The following is a 21,342-nucleotide window of genomic DNA, read 5'->3' as shown; positions in this document are numbered from 1 at the left end:
TCCTTTTTGTAAAATAATATATAGCCTAGTTTAGGAATAATTGAAGACTATCACGACGTTTTTATATAATTTTTAAATATAATTTTATATAATTTTAATATAAATTTAAACATTAGTTATATAATTTTATATAATAAATTCTAAATAACAAAGTTTGCTCTTTCATCCATACATTTCCAGGTCCTGGTAAGTGCTAGAAAGGTATGAGGATAATAAAGATATAGTCCCCACCATGCACAAAAACTTTATAGTCAAGCAGGAAAGAAAGAGGTAAACACAACAGACAGTGGCAGGCCTATGACGGGGTCAGCCCTGGGTACCATGAAAGTAAATTATCCTTCTTAACAATAGTGATAGTTGCACAATGGAAAGTCCCTTCCCTGAAGGGGAAGGGAACAATGTTGATGATGAGCGGGTCACCTAATCTCATCCTCCTCTTTTTCAGTTAAAGGTTTTTTGGTGTCCCAAATCATGCATTAAGCAGAGGTATATTTTATATGTCTATTTTTTAAAAAAGATTTTATTTATTTATTTGACAGAGAGAGACACAGCGAGAGAGGACACACAAGCAAGGGGAGTGAGAGAGGGAGAAGCAGGCTTCCTGTAGAGCTGGGAGCCTGATGTGGGGCGCCATCCTAGGACCCTGGGATCATGACCTGAGCCAAAGGCAGAGGCTTAATGACTGAGCTACCCAGGTGCCCACCCCTATATGTCTATTTTCAATACAGATCATTTCTACGTATTGACAAAAACTAGAGTAAAGAGGAAAAATTCCCCCAGTAGCTTTAATATTTGATAACTCAGTGAATATAATTTTTCGTAAAGACTTTTTGGCTTCACAAACTATACATTATAAGGGCAAGCAGTATTGCAACTCGGGGTAAAAACTTCAAAACTGAATGTTATGGAATAGTGTTTGATAGAAGAGAAAGAATGGAAGTAGGACAATTAACATGTCAATTTGCTTGGATAAATAAGTAGATATTTATCCAACTAGATAAATTGGACCCAGTTGGATAAATATTTATCCAATATAAATTCCAACTGGAAACCAGTAGGTTGTTCGCAGACTTTTTTGGAAGTAAAGCAGGATCCTCTGCTTTGTGAGCAGTTAATCCATGCATCCCTGAGTTCTTTAGATTCAGATATATACACACAGTAACTAAACAGCAAACAGAGGTTTATGTGGTGCTTAACACATTGTAGCTAAATATCAAGTAAAGGTCTATATAAAAAGAATACATAGAGTTTTAGCTGGACCGTTAGGAGTAGTTTAAATTCACTCCTATAGATAAAATTGCATATAGAAATTTTGCCTAATTCCAATATATTTATTTGTGCAAATGTTAAGCTCATTCATATTAGACAGATAATAATGGTGTTTATACTTCCGATGATGCTGATCACCAACATTTATTAATTGTATACCAGGGAGTCAACACTGTTTTAAGCATTTCATTTTTTTAAGTTTTTTATGTGTTTATTTAAGTAATTTCTACACTCAAAATGGGGCTTGAACTCATGATCCCCAAAATCAAGAGCCAGGCAGGTGCCCCTGTTTTAAGCACTTCATATGTCTTAACGCATTTACACCTAACAACCTGTGAGGAAGATACTATTTTTAAAGATTTTATTTATTTATTTGAAAGACAGCAAGCACTGGAGAGACTAGGCAAGCATGAATGAAGGGCAGAGGGAGAGGGAGAAGCAGACTCCCTGCAGAGCAGGGAGCCTGATGTGCGGCTGGATCCCAGGACCCTGAGATCATGACTGGAACTGAAGGCAGATGCTTAACTGACTGAGCCACCCAGACACCCCAGGAAGATACTATTCTTACCCACGTTTTACAGAGGAGAAAATCTGAGGCCTGGGAATATTCAGAAATTTGTCCAAGGACACCCAGTTTGTAGGTGGCAGAGCTGAGATTTGAACTCAGGAAATTTGTCCATGTGGCCTGCAATCTCACCTGCATTTGTCTCTTAGACATCTGCAACTGCTTTGGCTTCTATCTTCTACCGCCTGTACCCTAGGCTGGGCCGCTGGACTTGGTCCAGGTACTTCTGTCTTTCCACATTCAGCCCTTCTCTCTCTCCCCGCATACTCAAGTCCCTGATGCTTCTTTCCCACCCATCCTTTGTACCCCTCGGGGCCCATTCATGTCCTGGCCACTAGAGGGCGCGAGGCATAGAAACTCAGGGACTGCGGAACCCTCCTGCTAGGGCTGGGAAAGGGGCTGGAGAGGGAGCAGAAGCTCAGAGGAGTGGAGCCATTAGGAGGGGGTGTTCTCTGGAGACTGAGGGAAGGGGTGTGCACAAGCCACTGAGGCGAGTTTGAACTCAGACGTGGTGAGTGGCAGGCGGGCAGCTTCTGCTGGGAGAGCCCATCTTAGATATTTACAGGTTTCCCTTGCTATCTGAGTCGAGTGTTCAATGAAACCTTTCCTAAGCTGAAATGGCATAAAGTGGAGACGCAATTAGAGTTAATTTATATGGAAAAAATTTTTTGAGCATTCCCAGACTCACGAAACATCCTCTTTTAGGTGTTCCGGATACCTCTGGAACACCTTCCTAACGATGTACAGACTAAATCAAGTTCAGAGCTCCGGGGCCTGATGCTAAGACACTGAGGGTAGGTGCCAGGGAAGGAGCTTGGCGGGGCCACTCTCACTGGCTCTGTAACCCTTTCTGCGAAGCAAATGCTGAGTGCTATTTTCAGTGCTCACCTTTGTGGCCCCCCCCCCCCAATAAACATGAACATTGTTAGCCAATGCAGGTACTTAGGTCTTCCATAAATGCGAAGTGGTGTGATGTGAACTTGGAAAAGCAGGGGATGCCTGTATTTCCCGCTCCCCCCAGGGGGGTGGGGAACTGGGAAGGACTAGAGAACAGCGTGATGGTGGGCGGGGAAACCAACTTCTAGCCCCTCCATGCTCTGTACAGTCTGGTTTCCCCAGAGCTGGGGGCTTTCAGAAGGGAGAGTGAGAAGGCTCTACTCTTGTCCCCTGTGCCCTTCCCCAGCACCATCCCATATGCCTAATATTCTAACAGTGGAACGTTTGGGTCTCTTACTTAAGCTGGAGATCTGAGCGATGTTCAGATTAGCATGGTGAATGGTCAGAAATTCTGTTTGGGTGGTGCAGTGAGATTTAGATGGCAGGGGACATTAGGAGAAAATTTTAAGGGGATCTTCACTCTGTTTGATATAACCTCATATTTACTGATGACGAATTTCCTGTTTTTTTTTTTTAAGATTTTATTTATTTATTTGACAGAGAGAGATCACAAGTAGGCAGAAAGAGAAACAGAGAGAGGAGGAAGCAGGCTCCCCAGCGAGCAGAGAGCCCGATGTGGGGCTCGATACCAGCACCTTGGGATCATGACCTGAGCCGAAGGAAGAGGCTTTAACCCACTGAGCCACCCAGGCGCCCCAAATTTCCTGCTTTTAAGAGTTGAATACCAATTAGGAGTCATAGTCAAGTAAATTATATTGCTTTTAAATTAAGACTTGAGCTATGAGCATGGAGATTTGTTTTGTTTGTTACCGTAGGGGTCTAGAAGTGTAGAAATTTTTCAGTTGAAATAAGAATTTCATAGATGTATCACTTTCACCTTAGAGGAAAACTTTGCCTATTTATTCATATAGATAACATGTGTACTTTTCCTTAATGATGATGATACTTTATTAACCAGCTCATTTGAGCCCAGAGCTCTGGTCAATTTACCTAAAAGATTCCAGGGACCTGTCGGTTCTAGGAGACATCTGTGGTGATGTGGACAGAGCGCTGGGCTGGGAATCAGAGATCTCGGTTTCCCTTAGACTCTTTCTCCCTTGTGTACACTGCTGGACCAGTCACTTTTCTGAGCTATCAATTTCCTCATCTGTAAAAAGACCATTACTGATTTTATAAAATCAGGACTCCGGTGAGGATTATAAAATGAACACTCGTTGCCAGGCAAAGCTCAGATTTTAGATTAATCTAATCCTTCTCTGCTCCTTTACGTGGGTTGCTGAACACGCTGGAGCAAACCATTCAACCGTTCTCCCCAGGCAGCTGCGGACTTCTGAAATCTAGTATCATCTGGACCCAGTGGACTCTCCATTTGCAAAGCCTATTACATATTCTCATTTAGCACTCACTTTGCTTTCCTATGATGATTATTCTAATCCTTGGCTATATTTAAAGTTCTCCATATCCCTTTCCTCTAAGAGTTAGTTTTGTTTTCAGTTATACAGGAAAAAAAAAAACCCCACCCAGAAATAAAAACCAAAGCTATATAAATAAAGAATTTATAGCATGTTATCAATTCTTTTTTTTAAAAAAGATTTTATTTATTTATTTGACAGACAGAGATCACAAGTAGGCAGAGAAGCAGGCAGAGAAAGAGGGGAAAGCAGGCTCCCCAATGAGCAGAGAGCCTGAGGTGGGGCTTGATCCCAGGACCCTGAGACCATGATGCCAGCTGAAGGCAGAGGCTTAACCTACTGAGCCACCCAGGTGCCCTGCATGTTATCAAATCTCGAAGGAAAGAAGCACGGAAAAAAGACTGGAGTGAAGTAGGCCAGAATGAAAGCAGAGGATTTTTGTTCCTTCATACTTCTCTGTGCTTTTCCAGTGTTCTCTTACAACATGTATTACATGATGTTTGCGAAATAATGGGGAAAAAATGAAACAGAAAAGCTCTAATCTGAGGAGCTACCACCCACCTGTTGACTTATGCCCCACCATATTCTCCCCTCTCCTGTTCCTAGCCTGAATGAAGGGGTCTTTCTCTCTCCTCCGCCCCATCCAGTGCTAATCTGATTATCTGTGCTATTAATTCCATATTCTCTTGACTCCTCAAGGATCTTGCATTGGCATTAGATAACCTTTTCTCTCCACATTCAAGCTCCCATTCCTTTTTAGTCTATTTTTGTCCGCATATAAATACACTTAGTTCCCTCCTGTCTTAACAAATGAACTCCCCAAACTCCAACTCTACCTTGACTCCACTCTTACTCTAGACCCATACCCATTTTTCCTCTTACAGCCTAAGTTCTAGAAAGAGTCTGAATTCTAATCTCTAAGTCCCCATCTCAACCTATTGGAGTCTGGGTTCTTCCTTCACAGTATCTATTCCTAACATTGCTCTTGCCAAGATCTCTAGTGACGTAGTTGTATCATTTCAGTCTTCACCTTATTTTTCTCTTCATACTTCGTTCAGTGAAGCCCTCCTTGATTTCTCCCAGGTAAGGCTCAGAATGCTTTTTATCCCTGTATTCTCCCTGTCTTTTGTATAATTGTTTTATTATACTCTAATTTGTATATTTCTGTTTTAGATTATAAGGTTCCTGGGGCAGGCTTTTTTAGTTTTTTAAAACTGTGAAATACAATGCACAGAAAAATACATTAATCAAAATTCAGAGCTAATGAGTAATCATGAAGTGAACATTTGTGTAACTGTTACCCAGGTCATGGCATGGAGTGTTTTCAGTAGTCGAGGAGCCACCTGTATCCTTTCCTGACCCCACCTATTTCCCTACTATCTTGGGTTTATGACACTTACTTCCTGGATTTCCTTCATAGTTGCACTGCCTGGATATGCATTCCTAAACAGATCATTTAATGGTACCTGCACTTGAACTTTTTACGAATGCCATCACGTCATGTGTTCTGTTCTGTTTTGCTTCTTTCATTGAACATTGTATTTGTATGCTCATGCTCATGGTTGTATGTTATTATATTCCCACCTGTTTATTGCTGTGTAGTGGAATTTTGCTACATGAACTTACAACAGGCAATATATCTAGTGATGAATTTTTGGTTTATTTCCAGTTTTTGGCTATTATGAGGCTTCAAATATCTTGCACACTTCTTTTGGTCCCCATGTGCTTGGGCTTCTTCAAGGTATAGATCCAGAAGTAGAATTACCTGTCACAGGATATGTATATCTTCAGCTCTACTAGATAAAGGACAAATTGTTTCTCAAAGTAGGTCTCACAATTTACATCCCACCAGCCGTGGAGAGCGCCCATTGCTTGGTGTCTTCACCAACATGTGGTAATATCGGACTTCTTAATTTTTATGAACACAGTTGGTGTAGAGTAGTATTTTACTATATTTTAATCTGTATTTCCCTCTTAGCAAAGAGAGTGAACATCTTCTGGTGTTTATTGGCCAGCTGGATTTCCTCTCCAGGAAGGGGCCCATTCAAGTTCTGTTCACTTTCTTAGTTGGTGGCTTGTCTTTATTTTATTGCTTTGTAAAAGTTATTTTGCATTTTGGCTATGAGTCCTTTGAAAAGAAATTATACTATAAAATCATACACATTGAAGATTTGTTGATTATGGTATTTTTTATTTTGTCCTTTAATACTAATAAGTAAGTAGAAACAGAGTAATTAGAAAACAAATTATAGTATACGGGACTTCACTTAATCCTGTCCTTCCCTTCTTCTCTCCAGGTGTAATTATTGTCCCCAGTGCTGGTGTTGGCATTGTCCTGGGAGGCTACATTATAAAGAAATTGAAACTTGGTGCAAGAGAATCTGCTAAACTTGCCATGATCTGCAGTGGTGTGTCTTTACTGTGTTTTTCAACCCTATTTATTGTTGGGTGTGAAAGTATTAATCTAGGAGGCATAAACATCCCGTATACAACAGGGTAAGTAGCTTCAAGGAGTCATTTCATGTCATTCTAATTGTGAAAGAAGTGCAAAGCCCTGTAGTGTTTGTACCCAGGGTCAGATGAGTGTTCCCCGCTGCCGGTGGGGGAGTCTCCTGTGCACGTGTCATCTCCCCCAGGTGGAGCATGCATGTGTGGAGGGCAGGGACCATAGTCTCTCCTTTGTCCATGTTTCCCTTCGAGGCTCACAGAGTATCTCCCATGGTTTTTTGGTTACAGCAGATGAGGAGGAAATGCTTGTTGGGTTAATGAAAATTGTTCTTTAAAAAAAAAAAGGCAACATTTTCAATAGACGATACATTCACATAGTTTAGGAACATAAAAGGCAATGAAAATACAACGTACAGTGAAAAGTCGTGCTCTTACCAAAGTACTCAAACTCATTTCTCCAATCAAGGACAAGCCAGGTAACCACTTGGATTCATTTCTTATGCCTTCCGCCAAGGCTTCTTTCTATAAGAACCTATGAATATGTATTTAAAATTTTCCCTGTTTAGTATCCATAAGGTAGCTCATACACACTTTTCCCAGGGTAAAAAAAATGTAACAACATAGCTCGAGATCTTTCTGTGCCAATAACAACAACAACAACAACAACAACAACAACAACAATAACACAATGTATAGTTAACTCTTATATTGACACTCTTCTAATGCTTTACATATATTAACTCATTAATCCTCACAACAACCCTATCAGGAAGGTTCTATTATTATCTTGATTTTACAGATGGCAAAACTGAGGTACAGAAGACACATACCAGGGGCGCCTGGGTGGCTCAGTGGGTTAAGCCTCTGCTTTCAGCTCAGGTCATGATCTCAGGGTCCTGGGAGCGAGCTCCACATCGGGCTCTCTGCTCAGCGGGGAGCCTGCTTCCCCTTCTCTCTCTGCCTGCCTCTTTGCCTACTTGTGATCTCTCTCTGTCAGGTAAATAAATAAAATCTTTATTAAAACACCCACACCGACCCCCCCCCCCACACACACATAGGTGTTATACTGATAATATGTAACACATGGCTAAGAAAAAAGTTCCTATCTGTAGCATTTGACAATTTCAGAGGTGTAAATATCCCCCCCATGGCTGATTTCAAGCTAACAACGTGAAGATGATGAACACTACACTAGGAGATGCCCAGTCACATACCATTATATGATATTTCTCCCATATAGGTAGTTAGACCTAAATAGCCTAGTCAAGACATAGATAACAGTAGGGTAAAAAAGCTAGGAGGTGGAGTATTGAGTATTTACTATCTTTGTTTGTAACATTTATTTTAATTGTAAGCTTATATAATTTAATTTTTAATAATGGCTGTGCTAAACAAACAGTTGACAAAATCCTTGAAAACTGAGGATTTTGTGACGTAAGGCGGCTGTTCTACATGTTACATAGGACTTAATCCAGACTTAATCCCAGACTTAATCCCAAACAATTCAGAGTCCATAACTTTAAGCACTCTTAAAAAAAAAAAAAAGATTTTATTTATTTATTTGAGAGAGTGAGAGAAGGAGCATGAGAAGGGGGAGGTTCAGGTCAAAGGGAGAAGAAAACTCCCTGAATAGCGTGGTGCCTAATGTGGGACTCAGTCCTGGAATTCCGGGATCATGACTTGAGCTGAAGGCAGTCATTCCACCAACTGAGCCACCAGGTGCCCTAAGCACTCCTTTTTTATTTTTTTTTTAATTTTTTACTTAAATACAATTAATTAACATATAATGTAATATTAGTTTCAGAGGTAGAGTTCAGTGATTCATCAGTCTTATATAATACCCAGTGCTCATTACATCACATGCCTTCCTTAATGTCTATCACCCAGATACCCCATCCCCCACCCCCCTCCCCTCCGGCAACCCTCAGTTTGTTTCCTATGATTAAGAGCCTCTCGTGGTTTGTCTCCCTCTCTGATTTTGTCTTGTTTTATTTTCCCCTTCCTTCCCCTGTGATCCTGTTTTGTTTCTTAAATTCCACATAGGAGTGAAACTGTATGATAATTGTCTTTCTCTGATTTAATTGTTTTGCTTAGTATAATATTTTCTAGTTCTATCCATGTCATTGCAAATGGTAAGATTTCATTTTTTGATGGCTGAGTGATATCCCATTGTGTATGTATATATATATATATATACATATATATATATATATATATACCCTATCTTCTTTTTTTAAATTTTGTGAGCGATTTATTTTTATTTATTTATTTTTTATGTTACGTTAGTCATCATACATCTTCTTTATCCATTCATCTGTTGATGGACATCTGGGCTCTTTCCATTGTTTGGCTGTTATGGACATTGCTTTAAACACTCATTTTAACTGCCATGTAATATTCCATTTAGTTCTGTTTTGTAATTTAACCAGTCCCCATTTGAAAGGCAGTTTCCTATCATTTGTCATTAAAAATCATGCTGCAGTAAATAACTTCATGCATAATCACTTCTTCTGTGTGCCATGTGTTTGTAGGATAAATTCCCAGAAATGAGATTTCAATGAATATTACTAAATTTACTCCCCAGGTGTTGTATCAATTTGCCCCTTCACCAGCGGTGGATCTGAGGATAGATTTCCTATATACCCTTTCTAAAAAAGGGTGCAAAATTTTTCTTGTGGAGTTATGAAAACTATAGCTTTTATTTCCTGAGTACATTTGGGTTTGTTAGGATCTGCTCATTGGACAGAACTCTAGTGCCTAGATTTTGGTGCTTGCTGCCAACAAGCCCCATTTCCTTTTGATTTTTAGTGGAGTTTTGTCTGCTAAAATGTACCATTTGAAATTTGAATATGAAAAGCTTTAATTTCACTTAACTAACCTAGAGCATTAGGAAAGGGAGGAAAAAAGAGGAACTACCAATCAGAGCTTATGTAGATGACAGAATATGTTCACTTGTCTCAAGAATCTTTTTTTTCATCAGGAGATATGTGTCTGGGTAATACATTTACTGACACATAGCTTCTTTTAGTGCCTATTAGAATGGCATAGGAAATAAAGTGTTTAAAAAATTTAAGGGTGGTATAGAATAGGGAGTCCCGGTTCCTGAGTTAAATCTGAATTTGTATCTTCTCTCTCCTTGGCCAGTTGCTTAACTGTAAGCCTCAGTATCCTCATCTGTGAAATAGGGTGATGATAATAGTGTCTTCGTCCCATCGGGCTACTGAAATAGAATAGTGTCGACTGGGTGGCTTGGAAACAACAGAAGCTTATTACTCACAATTCTGTAGTTTAGGATCAAGGTACCTGTAGATTTGGTGTCTTGGGAGGCTCCACTTTCTGGTTCATAAGGGGCTGTCATCTTCTCTGTGTCCTCACGTGGTGGAAGGGGTGAGGCATCTCTCTAGAGTCTCTCTTATAAGGGCACCAATCCCATTCATGAGGGCTGCACCCTCATGATCTAAATACTTCCCAAAGCCCCAACCTCCAAATACCATCACACTGAAAGTTCGTTTTCAACCTATGAATATTGCAGGGACCCAAATATTTAGTCTCCAGCAATGGGACTCACTTTCATGGCTACAGGCAAGGATAGTATGGATCACATTTGTAAAGCTCTCAGCTCGAAGCCTGGCCCACAGCAAGTGCTCCCTGAAAGTTAGCTCTTGTTATCAGTCATCACTAATAAATTAAGAATAATTTCTACTTCTATAGAATTATTTTTATTACAACTGGAAAACAAATAGAATTAAGAAGTTAGAAGCAAAAAAATCAGGAGTCTCCTGACCAACCCTGCTTCCTAGGGCAATAATTTTAAGATTCTTTTTAGTTGTCTCTTCCAGTATTCACCTCTATATTTTTTTAGACACAATGTATAAATTAACCAAATTGGGACATTATTTATGACTTCCTATCTTAGTAAATGAAGAGTGCTGTTTTCCCTTCAGATACTGTGGTCAGAACCTCCTTTGATATTTCTTGTGTTTGATTATGACAGTATTATTAACTGCTGAGGCACAAGTGGTGTGTCATGATGAGCTTTCCTCTTTTGTAGAGCATTGATTTTCCTGGAATTTGTAATTGTCTTATTTTCATTATCTGAATTTCTCTGAATGTGTGTCTGGCTCCCCATATTCTCTGAGGGCTCAAAATATCTTGCTGTGATTTTTCACCTGTTTGATGAACTCCTGATTCCACTTCCCACCCCTTGGAGTCATCTAAATTGGAGCCCTAGTGCCCATGCTCCAGTCTGGACACAAGGATCTCTGGGCCTGCTGCCTAGCTATAACCCTGGGAATCCCATTGGCTTCTGTCTGTATCAATCCTTTGTTCCTTGGGCTCTGTGGATGTCTGTTTTTTGGCTCCCTCCTCATTTCGTGAGAACACATTCCTCCAGTAGCTACAGGAAGGCTACGCAGGCGGTCACTTTTTTGTTTTTGAAGGTTTTTCATGAAATAGCTTAAAAAAAAGAAAAAGAAAAACCCCAAACCTATTATATTTGATTGTCAAGTTGGCTAGGTAAAGAATCTTTGATTGGATGAATCATTTTCACTCAGAATTTTGAGGTTATTACTCCCTTATCATCTGAATTTTCATGCTATTGTGGGAAATCTGGCCTTTGTTTTTGTCAGTCTTTCATATGTGCCCTATTTTTCCCTTCTAGGAGCTTCCAATTTACTCCTGGTATTTCTGAATTTCACCATGATATACTTTGGAATTTTTTTTTTTTCTACCCCCTCCTGAGCACTTGTCTTTATTGTCTGGAAACTGTGTCCTTCAGTTCGGTTTCTTTTCTTTTTTTCTTTCTTTTTTTAAACTTAAATTCTGTTACTCTTTTCTCACCACTTTTTCTCTTCTCTCTCCTTCTTTGGTCCTCTACTTATTCTTTGTCACTTATTTAATTTCATTCTTTTGTCCTACTTTTTGGAAAGGTTTCTTATGCTTTATTTTTTCAGTCTTCTGCTAAATCTTTATTTTGAATATTGTACTTTTAACTTCCAAGTTTCTTTCCTGATTTTTTATTGTTTCTTGCTTCAATGGTGGAATATGTTCTGTTACTTCTCCAACATGACTGAGTGTTTCTTTTCCTTCCTGGATTGTCTATGTCCTCTTAATACCTGCTGTCTATTTATTTTGTGGTCTCAATTATGTTGGAAGTTTCCCTTACATTTCTGGTGACCCTTAGCTTTCTCATAGTATGGAAGAACACATATTTAAAAAGCTGGGTAGGTGTTCTGTGTCTGACAGCAGAGCTTGCCATTTGGTGGATCTCACTCAGGTAACAGGAGGGCAGGAGGTGGCATTTTCGTTGGGGTGCTGGTGTCAGAACCCAAGGTCTTAGCTCTGGGTTGCTTTGGCTCCTCAGGAACAGGATTCTCCTGTCTCTGGCTGCAGCTTTGTTGTGGTGGGTTCCGGGTTGTAAGCCTACCTGCTGTCATTCTAGAGCTGGGAGTGTGGGATGGTGATGGGAAAGTGCCTGTTCACTCTGCAGACTTTTACTTAATTCCCCTGCTACCATTCTAGTACCTCACCAAAGGTCTCCTTTATGTATGAGGCTCTTAAGTCCATAGACTTTGGTTCATTTTCTCCAGAAATTAAAGAGGTTTAGGAAAGAGTAGTCATCACTATCTAGGGTGGGGATGGGAATCTGCTTAAAGTTGTATCATATTTGGACCACCCTATTTCTTACATTGTCTGTCCTTGAGTTCTAAAGACCCTTTCTTTCCCTGACTACTGGCCTTTCCCATGCTCATGTATATTTTTTTTAAGTTTTCAACATATCCTTTGTTTTATTGAATTTTTCTTTTTCCATGATCTTGCTTCAATTGGACTAATTGCTCTCTGGACATAAATTATATCCTGAGATTTCCTTTCATAGATTTCAATTGTATCCACTATTTGTTTGTTTATTTGTTGACTCCTTGTTTTGCTGGAGAAAAACATCCAGATGCTGTTGGAGGAAAGAGTATGTGGGAGTAAAACTTTCTGAGCCTGTCAGTGTATTAGTGTCTTTAGTCTTCTCTCACATTTAGTGATGGTTTGAGTGGGTATAAAATTATAGGTTAAAAATTGCTTTTCTGGGAACTTCGAAGCCATTGCTTTGTCTTCTAGTATCTCATGTTGCAGATAAGAAATTTAACTCCAGTCCTAGCTCTCATTTGTCTGTGGCCAACTTTATTTGAAAGTTTTAAGGAAATTTTTTATTCGGGGTATTCTGAAACTTCAAAAGGAATGCTTCTCTCTCTGATTCTGTCTTGGCTGGGCCCTTCCAGTGTCACTTTTTCAGAGAGTCTGCCCCTCCCTGCCCAATCTAAGGGAGCCCACTCTCCTCTCATTCTTTTTTTTTTTTTCCCTTTAAGATGGATTTTATTTATTTATTTATTTATTTAGTTAGTTAGTGGGAGAGAAGGTGCACAAGTTGGGGAAAGGGGCAGAGGAAGAAGCAGACTCCCCACTGAGCAGGGAGCCCAATGTGGGACTCGATCCTAGGACCCTGAGCCAAGGACAGACACTCAGCCGACTGAGCCACCCAGGTCCCCTCTCCCCTCATTCTTTATCCCATCATTGCTCCTTAGTCTCCTTGTAGCACTTACTACTAGCTGAAATTCCCTCATTTAATTATTTGCTCTGCTCATGCCTCCTGTTTCTAAACTATGAGCTCCTCGAGAACAATTACCAGAGTGGTCTCCATTATAGTTGCAACCCCACCATCTAAAGCAATGCAGGAGGGACCTTTGTTGCATGAGGGAAGGCATGAACAAATGAATGTTTTGGCCCAGGACTTTGTTCATTACGTGAGGCACCCCTTGAGCCATCTTACGTTAACACGTCTGTCTTCTTTACCTCAGAGAAGTTTTCTTTTGCTATAGCTTTACTCATTCTCTCCATTTTCTGTGCACTCACGAGGACTCCTGCTAATCCGATGCTGGGACTTACAGTCTGGTTGCCTGGATGTGTGCTTTGCTCTCTCATCTTTCCTCTGTCCTTCGCTATGAGAGATTCTTCCATACTTTGTCTTTTATTCTTTATGTAAATTTTCTTTATTTCGAGAAGAACATTTTTCTTTGTTGTATTCTGAGTATGCCCTTTTCATAACATTTTCTGTCCTTTTAAGGAGTAATATCTTCTCAGATCTGTATATATAATTAGATTTTTCTCTTTTACTTTGTTTGTATGCCTCACATTTTGCCATTTAATGTTAACGGTGAGTTTTTCTGTTTGTTTTTTCTGGACTTTACAGGTCGACAAGACTCAGTCTATCACCCTTCAGGTTATCTGCCCCACCCTCACCACCCCCTACAAAAATGAGGGAATTTTACCTTTTTAAATTTCTTTCGATATCTTTAGAGAAGAGCTTTGTGGAGAATGTCTAGGCTCTGATGTGGGAGTGGAGGTGAGTGAATATGAGAAAGGAAGGGCCTAACAATACAGTTTTCTCTCCCTCAAGCCTCAGTTTCATCCTCACCTTTGGCTTCTGCCACATCTGGTGACTTTAAGCTCAGAACCTTTTGGAGCCTTGTGGAGGGTTCATGGGGCAGGCTGGCTCTCCTCCAAGGCGGGGGATCTGCTCATCACATAACCTTATGCCTATCCACTTGCTATTTTCATGAAATTTGGTGTCATTTTCCATTCCTCCTTGCTAGCTTTATTTCTTTTAATCTTTCTTGCTTTAATTTTCAGTGCATTCTTAGCAGGGAGGGAAGGCAGACTCACTGACTTACCTGCTTTTAAAGTGCAAGTCCCCTCAAGACTTTGAAGCCCTTGCTTTGCACTGTATCTGTCTTGCCAATCCTGAATCAACTGACTCTGGGCTCTCCAGCACCATGGGCAAAAATTATATAATTGTGCTGATTGGCGCCATTACAAATTTATGAGTTCCAATCTTAGCAAGCCCTCATCTTTGCTGAGCAATCCATTTCTTGGCCCCACTCAGCTTCCTTTCCTATGCCCCAGGATGGCTGCGCTTTTAAAAATTCTTTTCTTGAAGTGTTCTGTCTTAGTCTTGATTTTCTTGTTGGGCATCCCAGATTCTATGTTAGTAGAAAACAGAGGTCCCAGTAAAGAACTCCTGGACCTCATCTCCACTTGACCCCCCCAAACTCTTTTGTCAAAGGTGGGTTTGTTTTCAAAGAAAAGGACCAGAGCCATCAATTTTCTAGTTGTGTGGCCTTGCAAGAAAGCTGCCAAATATTGTTGAGTATTGGCTTCCTCATTATTAAGTTGGTGATAATGCCAGTGCCACCGGGTTGCAAGCATAATTAAAGTAAAACATATGTAGTTGAAAAATTAAAATACTTCAGAAGGGTAAAAAATGAGAAGTCAGCATCTCTTTTCTTCATCCTCAATCTCCAGTTTGAAGCATTCCAATATTTTAAACAAATGCTTGTAGTTTTGGTTTTGAGGATTGTATTAAGGAGGTTTTCTGATATCTCCTAGTGCAGTGTCCAGCACATAGTATGTGCTGAAAATGTTAGTTGTTTTTTTTTTTTAAAGATTTTATTTATTTGACGGAGAGAGAGAGAGAGAGCACAAGTAGAGCAGCAGGCAGAGAGAGTGGGGGAAGCAGGCTCCCTGCTGAGCAGAGAGCCTGGTGTGGGGCTTGATCCCAGGACCCTGAGATCATGATCTGAGCTGAAGGCAGAGGCTTAACCTATTGAGCCACCCAGGTGCCCCCAAAATGTTAGTTTCTTGTCTCTTCTCCCTTTTCTTCTAGATCATACGAAGCTTTTCTTCTTTAAACTCCCTTTTCTTCTTTAAAAGATGAATGAATGTCTGTCATCTTCTTCTATGCAGGGATGTTATTCATCTAGTGATGCTAAACTTGTAAGATCTTGATGAGAAGAAACATCTACATCCACATCTAAATCCGTGATTTATGGTATACTTCTTCTCATTTAATTGTATTTAATGAAGAAAACTTGAGTACGTGTTCTGAAGGCAGCTTCAGGGATCCACTCATTCCAGTATTTGCAGCCTGACTTCAAGCAAAGTTTATAAATCAGCAAAATAAAAACTCCAATTTCCTTGGAAAATTCCTCTGGGTTCCCAAATACTTCTAGGAAGATAGTATACTAATGCTGATAGTAGAGTAAAATTGAATTAGTATAAACACTTGGTAGATGGTGTAGGTGAACAGGCTTGGCACTTTTAGGGTAACAGTTCTGTTTGTGTGAGGAATAAGGGGACCCATTCTCCAAGGAGAGTGTGGGCTACATTTAAGTCTCTACTTGTTCCTATGGCTGGGTCCTCTTGTGCAGTGTACAACCTGCTCATTAGTATGAGTTGGCCTGTTAAGTAAAAACTGTTATCTGTTCTGTATGATTTTGAGGCTTCATATAGGATTTTTTTTTTTCTCCTTTAAATCCAACAGAGAGAGAGATGAAGGGAGTGGCAGTGAAAAAGGGAGTCTTTGTTAGGCATCTGTTTGGCTCAGGTGTGGTAATTGGCACCTGTTTATGTATATCTTTTTTATATAATGCTTACAACATTACTCTACTGTGTGCATGATTATCCACGTTTTAATTAAAGAAACTGGGCTTAGAGATGAAGTGATTGGCCCACAGTCCTCAGTTAATAAGGAGGACTGAGTGAAACCCAGCTGTGTGAGGATGGGTACATTAGTTAAATTTCTGTGCTTGGTTTCCACATCTTTAAGGTGAAAATTCTGACAGATATGATCTTACTGAACTGTCATGGGGACTGAATAAAGTGGTTGCACATTCCTTACCCTCTCTGCTTCTATTCCCTCATCCTTAAGATGGGTTAATAACAATACCAACCTCTCAGAAATATAGAAAGGATAAAATATGAGAAAACCCATACATAATAAGCAATTGGTAAATAACAATTTAAAGATTTTATTTGTTTGAGAGAGAGAGAATGAGAGAGAGCATGGTGGGGGGAGGGTCAGATGGAGAAGCAGACTCGAGCCTGATGCGGGACTTGATCCTGGGACTCCAGGATCATAACCTGAGCCGAAAAAGTTGCTTAACCAACTGAGCCACCTACTATTTAAATAACTATTTAAATAACTATTTAAAATAACTATTTAAAATGGTATTTTTTTTTCTCATTTGGAATAAGAGAAAGAAACGCAGAAGGATTAAATAACTTGTTGAGTCACACAGTCAGAAAATGGAAGAACTAGAATTTGAAGCCAGGTTTCTCTGATCCTGAATGCAGTGCTTTTCATTATTAAAAATGTTCTGAAAGAAGAAAAAGCAACGCAAAGAAGCAAGCACAGTGTATAGGCCGCCTCCATTTATGAAAGCTTGTATGAGAAGCTCCGGGTTCACCAGCACGGTGAATCTTCATGATGATCCATCTTTCAATTAGTATCAAATGCTCAAGAGGCACCTGAATACCCGCTGTGGGGTTGAGATGTTTTAGAAAAATGAAATTTTCCTGTTGAGCCAAGATGGAATCATAGTCTTTGCAGAATGAGCCTGATATGTTGTTAGTGGTTCCCCTAGAAAATTCAGATTTGACAACAAAGATGTAGAAACAACCTAAACGTCCATCGATGGGTGAATGGATAAAGAGAATGTGGTGTGTACATCCAGTGGAATACGATTCAGGCTTAAAAAAGAAAGACATTTTGTAATATGTGGCAAAATGGATGAACCCTGAGGACATCATGCTAGGTGAAATACGCCAGTTACAGAATGACAGATGAAGAATGATTCTGGTTCTATGAGGTATCTAAAATAGTTACGGCAGGACAGTCACTTGGGGAAGTGGAATATGGGGAGTTACCAGGCAATGGACATCAAGTTTCCATCGATTAAGAGGAATAAGCCCCAGGGATCTGCAGTACACCACTGTATTGTACACTTAAAATTTCCAAGAGGGTAGAACTCATGGTCAGTGTTCTAATCACAATAAAATAAAATTGAAAGAAAGAAGTTCAGATTGGAGAATTTGATAATTTTTCATAATGAAAGATCCTAGGCACTCTGGTTAATATCCTGGCCCATTCCCAACTCAGTTACATTCCCAGCACCCACTTGAGCACAAGATGCATGGATGCCCACTTGTCATGTTTCTCAATAGGGAGACACTTAAGGGGAGGCAGAAGGATGGTTAAGGGGCTCCTCTTTGATTTACAGTGAACTGTAGAAGTATGTCAGATAAATTTATGTATATATGTATGTATGTGTGTGTGTATATATATATATATTCTCTCTCTCTCTCTCTCTCTCTATATATATATATATATATATATATATATATAGAAATGAACTATAAGCTTACTAATAAAAGTAGCTAGGATAATCCAGAGACACACCTACTTAACATCTCTTATAAGCTGTCCTCTACTTTCCAGGAAATTTTTTTTTTTAAAGAATTTATTTATTTATTTGACAGAGAGAGATCAAAAATAGGCAGAGAGGCAGGCAGAGAGAGGAAGGAGGAAGCAGGCTCCCCGCGCAGCAGAAAGCCTGATACGGGACTCACTCCCAGGACCCTGGGATCATGACCTGAGCCAAAGGCAGTGGCTTAACCCACTGAGCCACCCCAGGCGCCCCTTCAGGAATTTCTTTTAAAATTAAAAATGTCTATAATAATAAATATATCATTATATATAATATATATTCTATAATAGTTCTATATTCTATATTCTAAACAGCCTATATTCTAAATACATTCTGTTTCTAAATTCTAATTCTTATTTTGAATATATATATTAGAATCCTATATTCTAAATATTCTATAATATATAAGAGGTCTTGAGTGGCACCCAAAGCTTTAAATAACAGGAGAAAACTCCAGTGGGTTAAACTGTCCGTGAGACACAGTATGACATAGACACAGGAGATGAATGGTCTCTTTAGAGAATTTAGAAGCGATTGGTATCTGGAGAGCTGGTAGTAGAGCACTGCCTACATACACCATATGGCAGAAGCAGGAGTGATGACAAAGAGGATGAAATGCATTTGGGAAAAGTTGCAACAAAGGTCTGAATTAGCAGGTTCTATTGAATTTCTGTAGTCTTAGCACTTTGGCTCAATAAAACTATATTGAGAGAAGTAACTTCAGGGAAAAGTCCCTACCTCTGAGATTTTGGACTTGGTTGAACTTGGTGGATCTCTTCATCCAACAGTCACTGCCAAACACAGGAAACTGAGAAAATGCTTCCTTGTCACCTCACAGCTCAAGAAATCATCTTTGGAAAAGTTCTGGCCCAATAATTCAAGTCTGAAGTAATTTCAACCAGAAGATGATATAATAGATCTTAGTTTTAAGTTCAAAGAGATGACACTTGATAAATGAAAGATAATAAAGCGAGCATTATTAAATGATTTATCAAGACTCGGTACCGTTGAACAATTCTGTACATGGAAATCAGATTTAACTCCATTTTTATAAAAATTACTTGAAGAAAAGGTAAAGAGCAAGGAATTCACATTATGCAATGTGTTGATATAAAGTCTTACTTAAGCCACAGTGTTCACAGTAAATCCTGACTCTTACAGCTCTGAGATGATTCTGACATGCCCGTGTGAAATACAGACACACAGGTGAAGCCAAACACACTTCCTAATTCCAACTGCAGGAAGGGGCACTGGGTGGCTCAGTGGGTTAAGCATCCGCCTCTTGATATGGCTCAGGCCATGATCTCAGGGTTGTGAGATCGAGCGCTGCATCATACTCTGTGCTGAGCCTTCTAGAGATTCTCTCTCTCCCTCTCCCCTTTAGGCACCACCCCCCCCCCCCCGCAAAAAAAAAGAGAAGAAAGAAAAGGAAAAACACAATAAACAAACAAAAAGCTGCAGGTTATATGTATATGATTCAATCTGTTTTTGGCTCTTACTAGCTTTGTGAACTTTGACAGTATCTATCCTCTCCAGCATTCAATTTCCTCATCTAAAAGATGAAGACACAGTCAAAATAATTTTAATTCTCATGAGGAATAAATGAGGTAATTTATATAGAGATCTTGGTACACAATTCCTGGAGTAAAAATAGGGCTATGTAAATGTTAGTTTTAAATGATAACTTTGATTATGATGATAATAATAATAATTACAAACCTGAAATTGAACAGCTATATATAGCCAGGGAAGCATTTTAATATGAAGCCAAAAATTAAGTGGAATCAAAAGGAAACATTCTAATTGAAATCTTCTTGAAGGTTGAGATAAATTGATAGCAATTAAGATATTATGAGAAAGATATCAATTTTTTCTTGGGGATTAGTATATTGTGCTAAGAGTATTTGCTACATGAATCATATTCTTCTAATCCATGTGACTTGAGCATAAGATGCATGGATGCCCACTTGTCAAGTTTCTTAATAGGAACACACTTAAGGGGAGGCAGAAAGATGGTTAGGGGGCTCCTCTTTGACTTGCAGTGACCTGTAGAAATATGTCAGATGGGGAGGTCCAAGTATTCTTTAGGTCTTGTGGTGGAGTGATTTGACATACTTTGTGTGTGTGTTTGTGTGTGCCCACACTAGTGAGAGAGAGAGGGATTGAGACAGAGACAGATAAATTTGAGAGCAACTGTGTCCTTACTTACCCAGCTGTAATGGCCCCATGGTGGACGTTATCTTCAACCATGATCTGTTTGATCTTTATATATTACTATATTACTTTAAATAAATGTTGATCCTCAAGCAATTGATTTGATAAAGACTGAGTGACAAACTTGCTCATTTTCCCTTTTTTGTTCACTTGGTCTCCCTGTGGCTGGTTTTCTTGAAGCCTCAATGATGGCGGGCATGTCGTTACATCTCTCGTAGTTTCTTTTTCTTTAAAACCAACAAGTGGTACTCGATGATCTCAGAGACTGCTCCCATCTGTCTAGTTCTGTAATTCTGCGATTCTTACAGGTGTGACTCTCAGGCTTGCATCTTGGACCCTGCGGGTGTTTGTTGATCCACTTGTTAGTGAAGACTTTTTCTATTTTCTCTTTCTCTCTCACGCTCTTTTGAGATTTTATTTATTTATTTGTCAAAGAGGGAGAGAGGACGCACAAGCAGGGGGAGCGACAGGCAGAAGGAGAAGCAGACTCCTGTCTGAGCAGGGAGCCTGATGAGGGACTCGATCCCAGAGTCCTGGGATCATGGCTTGAGCTGAAGGCAGACATCTAACTAACTGACTGAGCCACCCAGGCATCCCTGTGAGGCCTTTTTCTTCACTTGGAAATGAACACTTACCTTGCCTCTGAGCTGCCAGAAGCCTTTTACTTGTAAAGCTAACTTGTCAGAAATGCTTTAGTCATCGGAAATGTGATGCACAGTCCCTTTGCACAGTGGAGGTGTGGTGTCCCCTGGCCCTTGTGCATTTGTCCTCCCGTGGTGGGTTCCCTTCAGGCTAATGAGCGGTTGTTTAGTGTTATTCATGTTTACACACTTAAATCCTTATTATAGCCCAGCCTGTTTTCTGGAAAATGAGTGACAGTCAAACAAGACATTATTACTCTTTAAAATGTCTTTCTTTTGTAAAATCCGCACTGTGTAGAGTCTTAACCATGTTGGTATCTTTCCTTTTTTTGTGCCACTCTGGCCTTTTCCCCTAATGACTTTCTCATGAATGCCCACTTCTTTTCACTGCTATTTATGTTTGTTGCCTGTTTTGATTTTCTTAGAGCCTTATTGGATCATTTCTTTATTTCAGACATTATGTTCTCATGAGAAAAGCAAACATACCCAACGTGACCTGGGACTGGGCCTCTGTTTCTGGAACTCAGGAAAGCTTTTGCTTCCTGTCATCAGTGGGTTTTGAGCATCTGTTTATATTCTCCTAG

At 39.7% G+C, this 21,342-nt stretch overlaps 1 protein-coding gene across 2 annotated transcripts in view; it reads left to right on the top strand.

Annotated features, from left to right (window-relative positions):
- SLCO5A1 (solute carrier organic anion transporter family member 5A1) overlaps positions 1-21,342 on the top strand; it is a 137,919-nt gene that overhangs the window by 104,214 nt on the left and 12,363 nt on the right. For both annotated transcript variants that reach the window (XM_032316597.1, XM_032316596.1), the window contains one exon: positions 6,441-6,639. In XM_032316597.1, coding sequence (XP_032172488.1) covers positions 6,441-6,639 — 199 coding nt within the window. The remainder of the gene's footprint in view (positions 1-6,440; positions 6,640-21,342) is intronic.

The sequence above is a fragment of the Mustela erminea genome, chromosome 16 (genome assembly GCF_009829155.1).
Source record: "Mustela erminea isolate mMusErm1 chromosome 16, mMusErm1.Pri, whole genome shotgun sequence".
Classification (NCBI taxonomy): Eukaryota; Metazoa; Chordata; class Mammalia; order Carnivora; family Mustelidae; genus Mustela; species Mustela erminea.
This window is presented reverse-complemented; position numbering and strand designations above follow the sequence as displayed.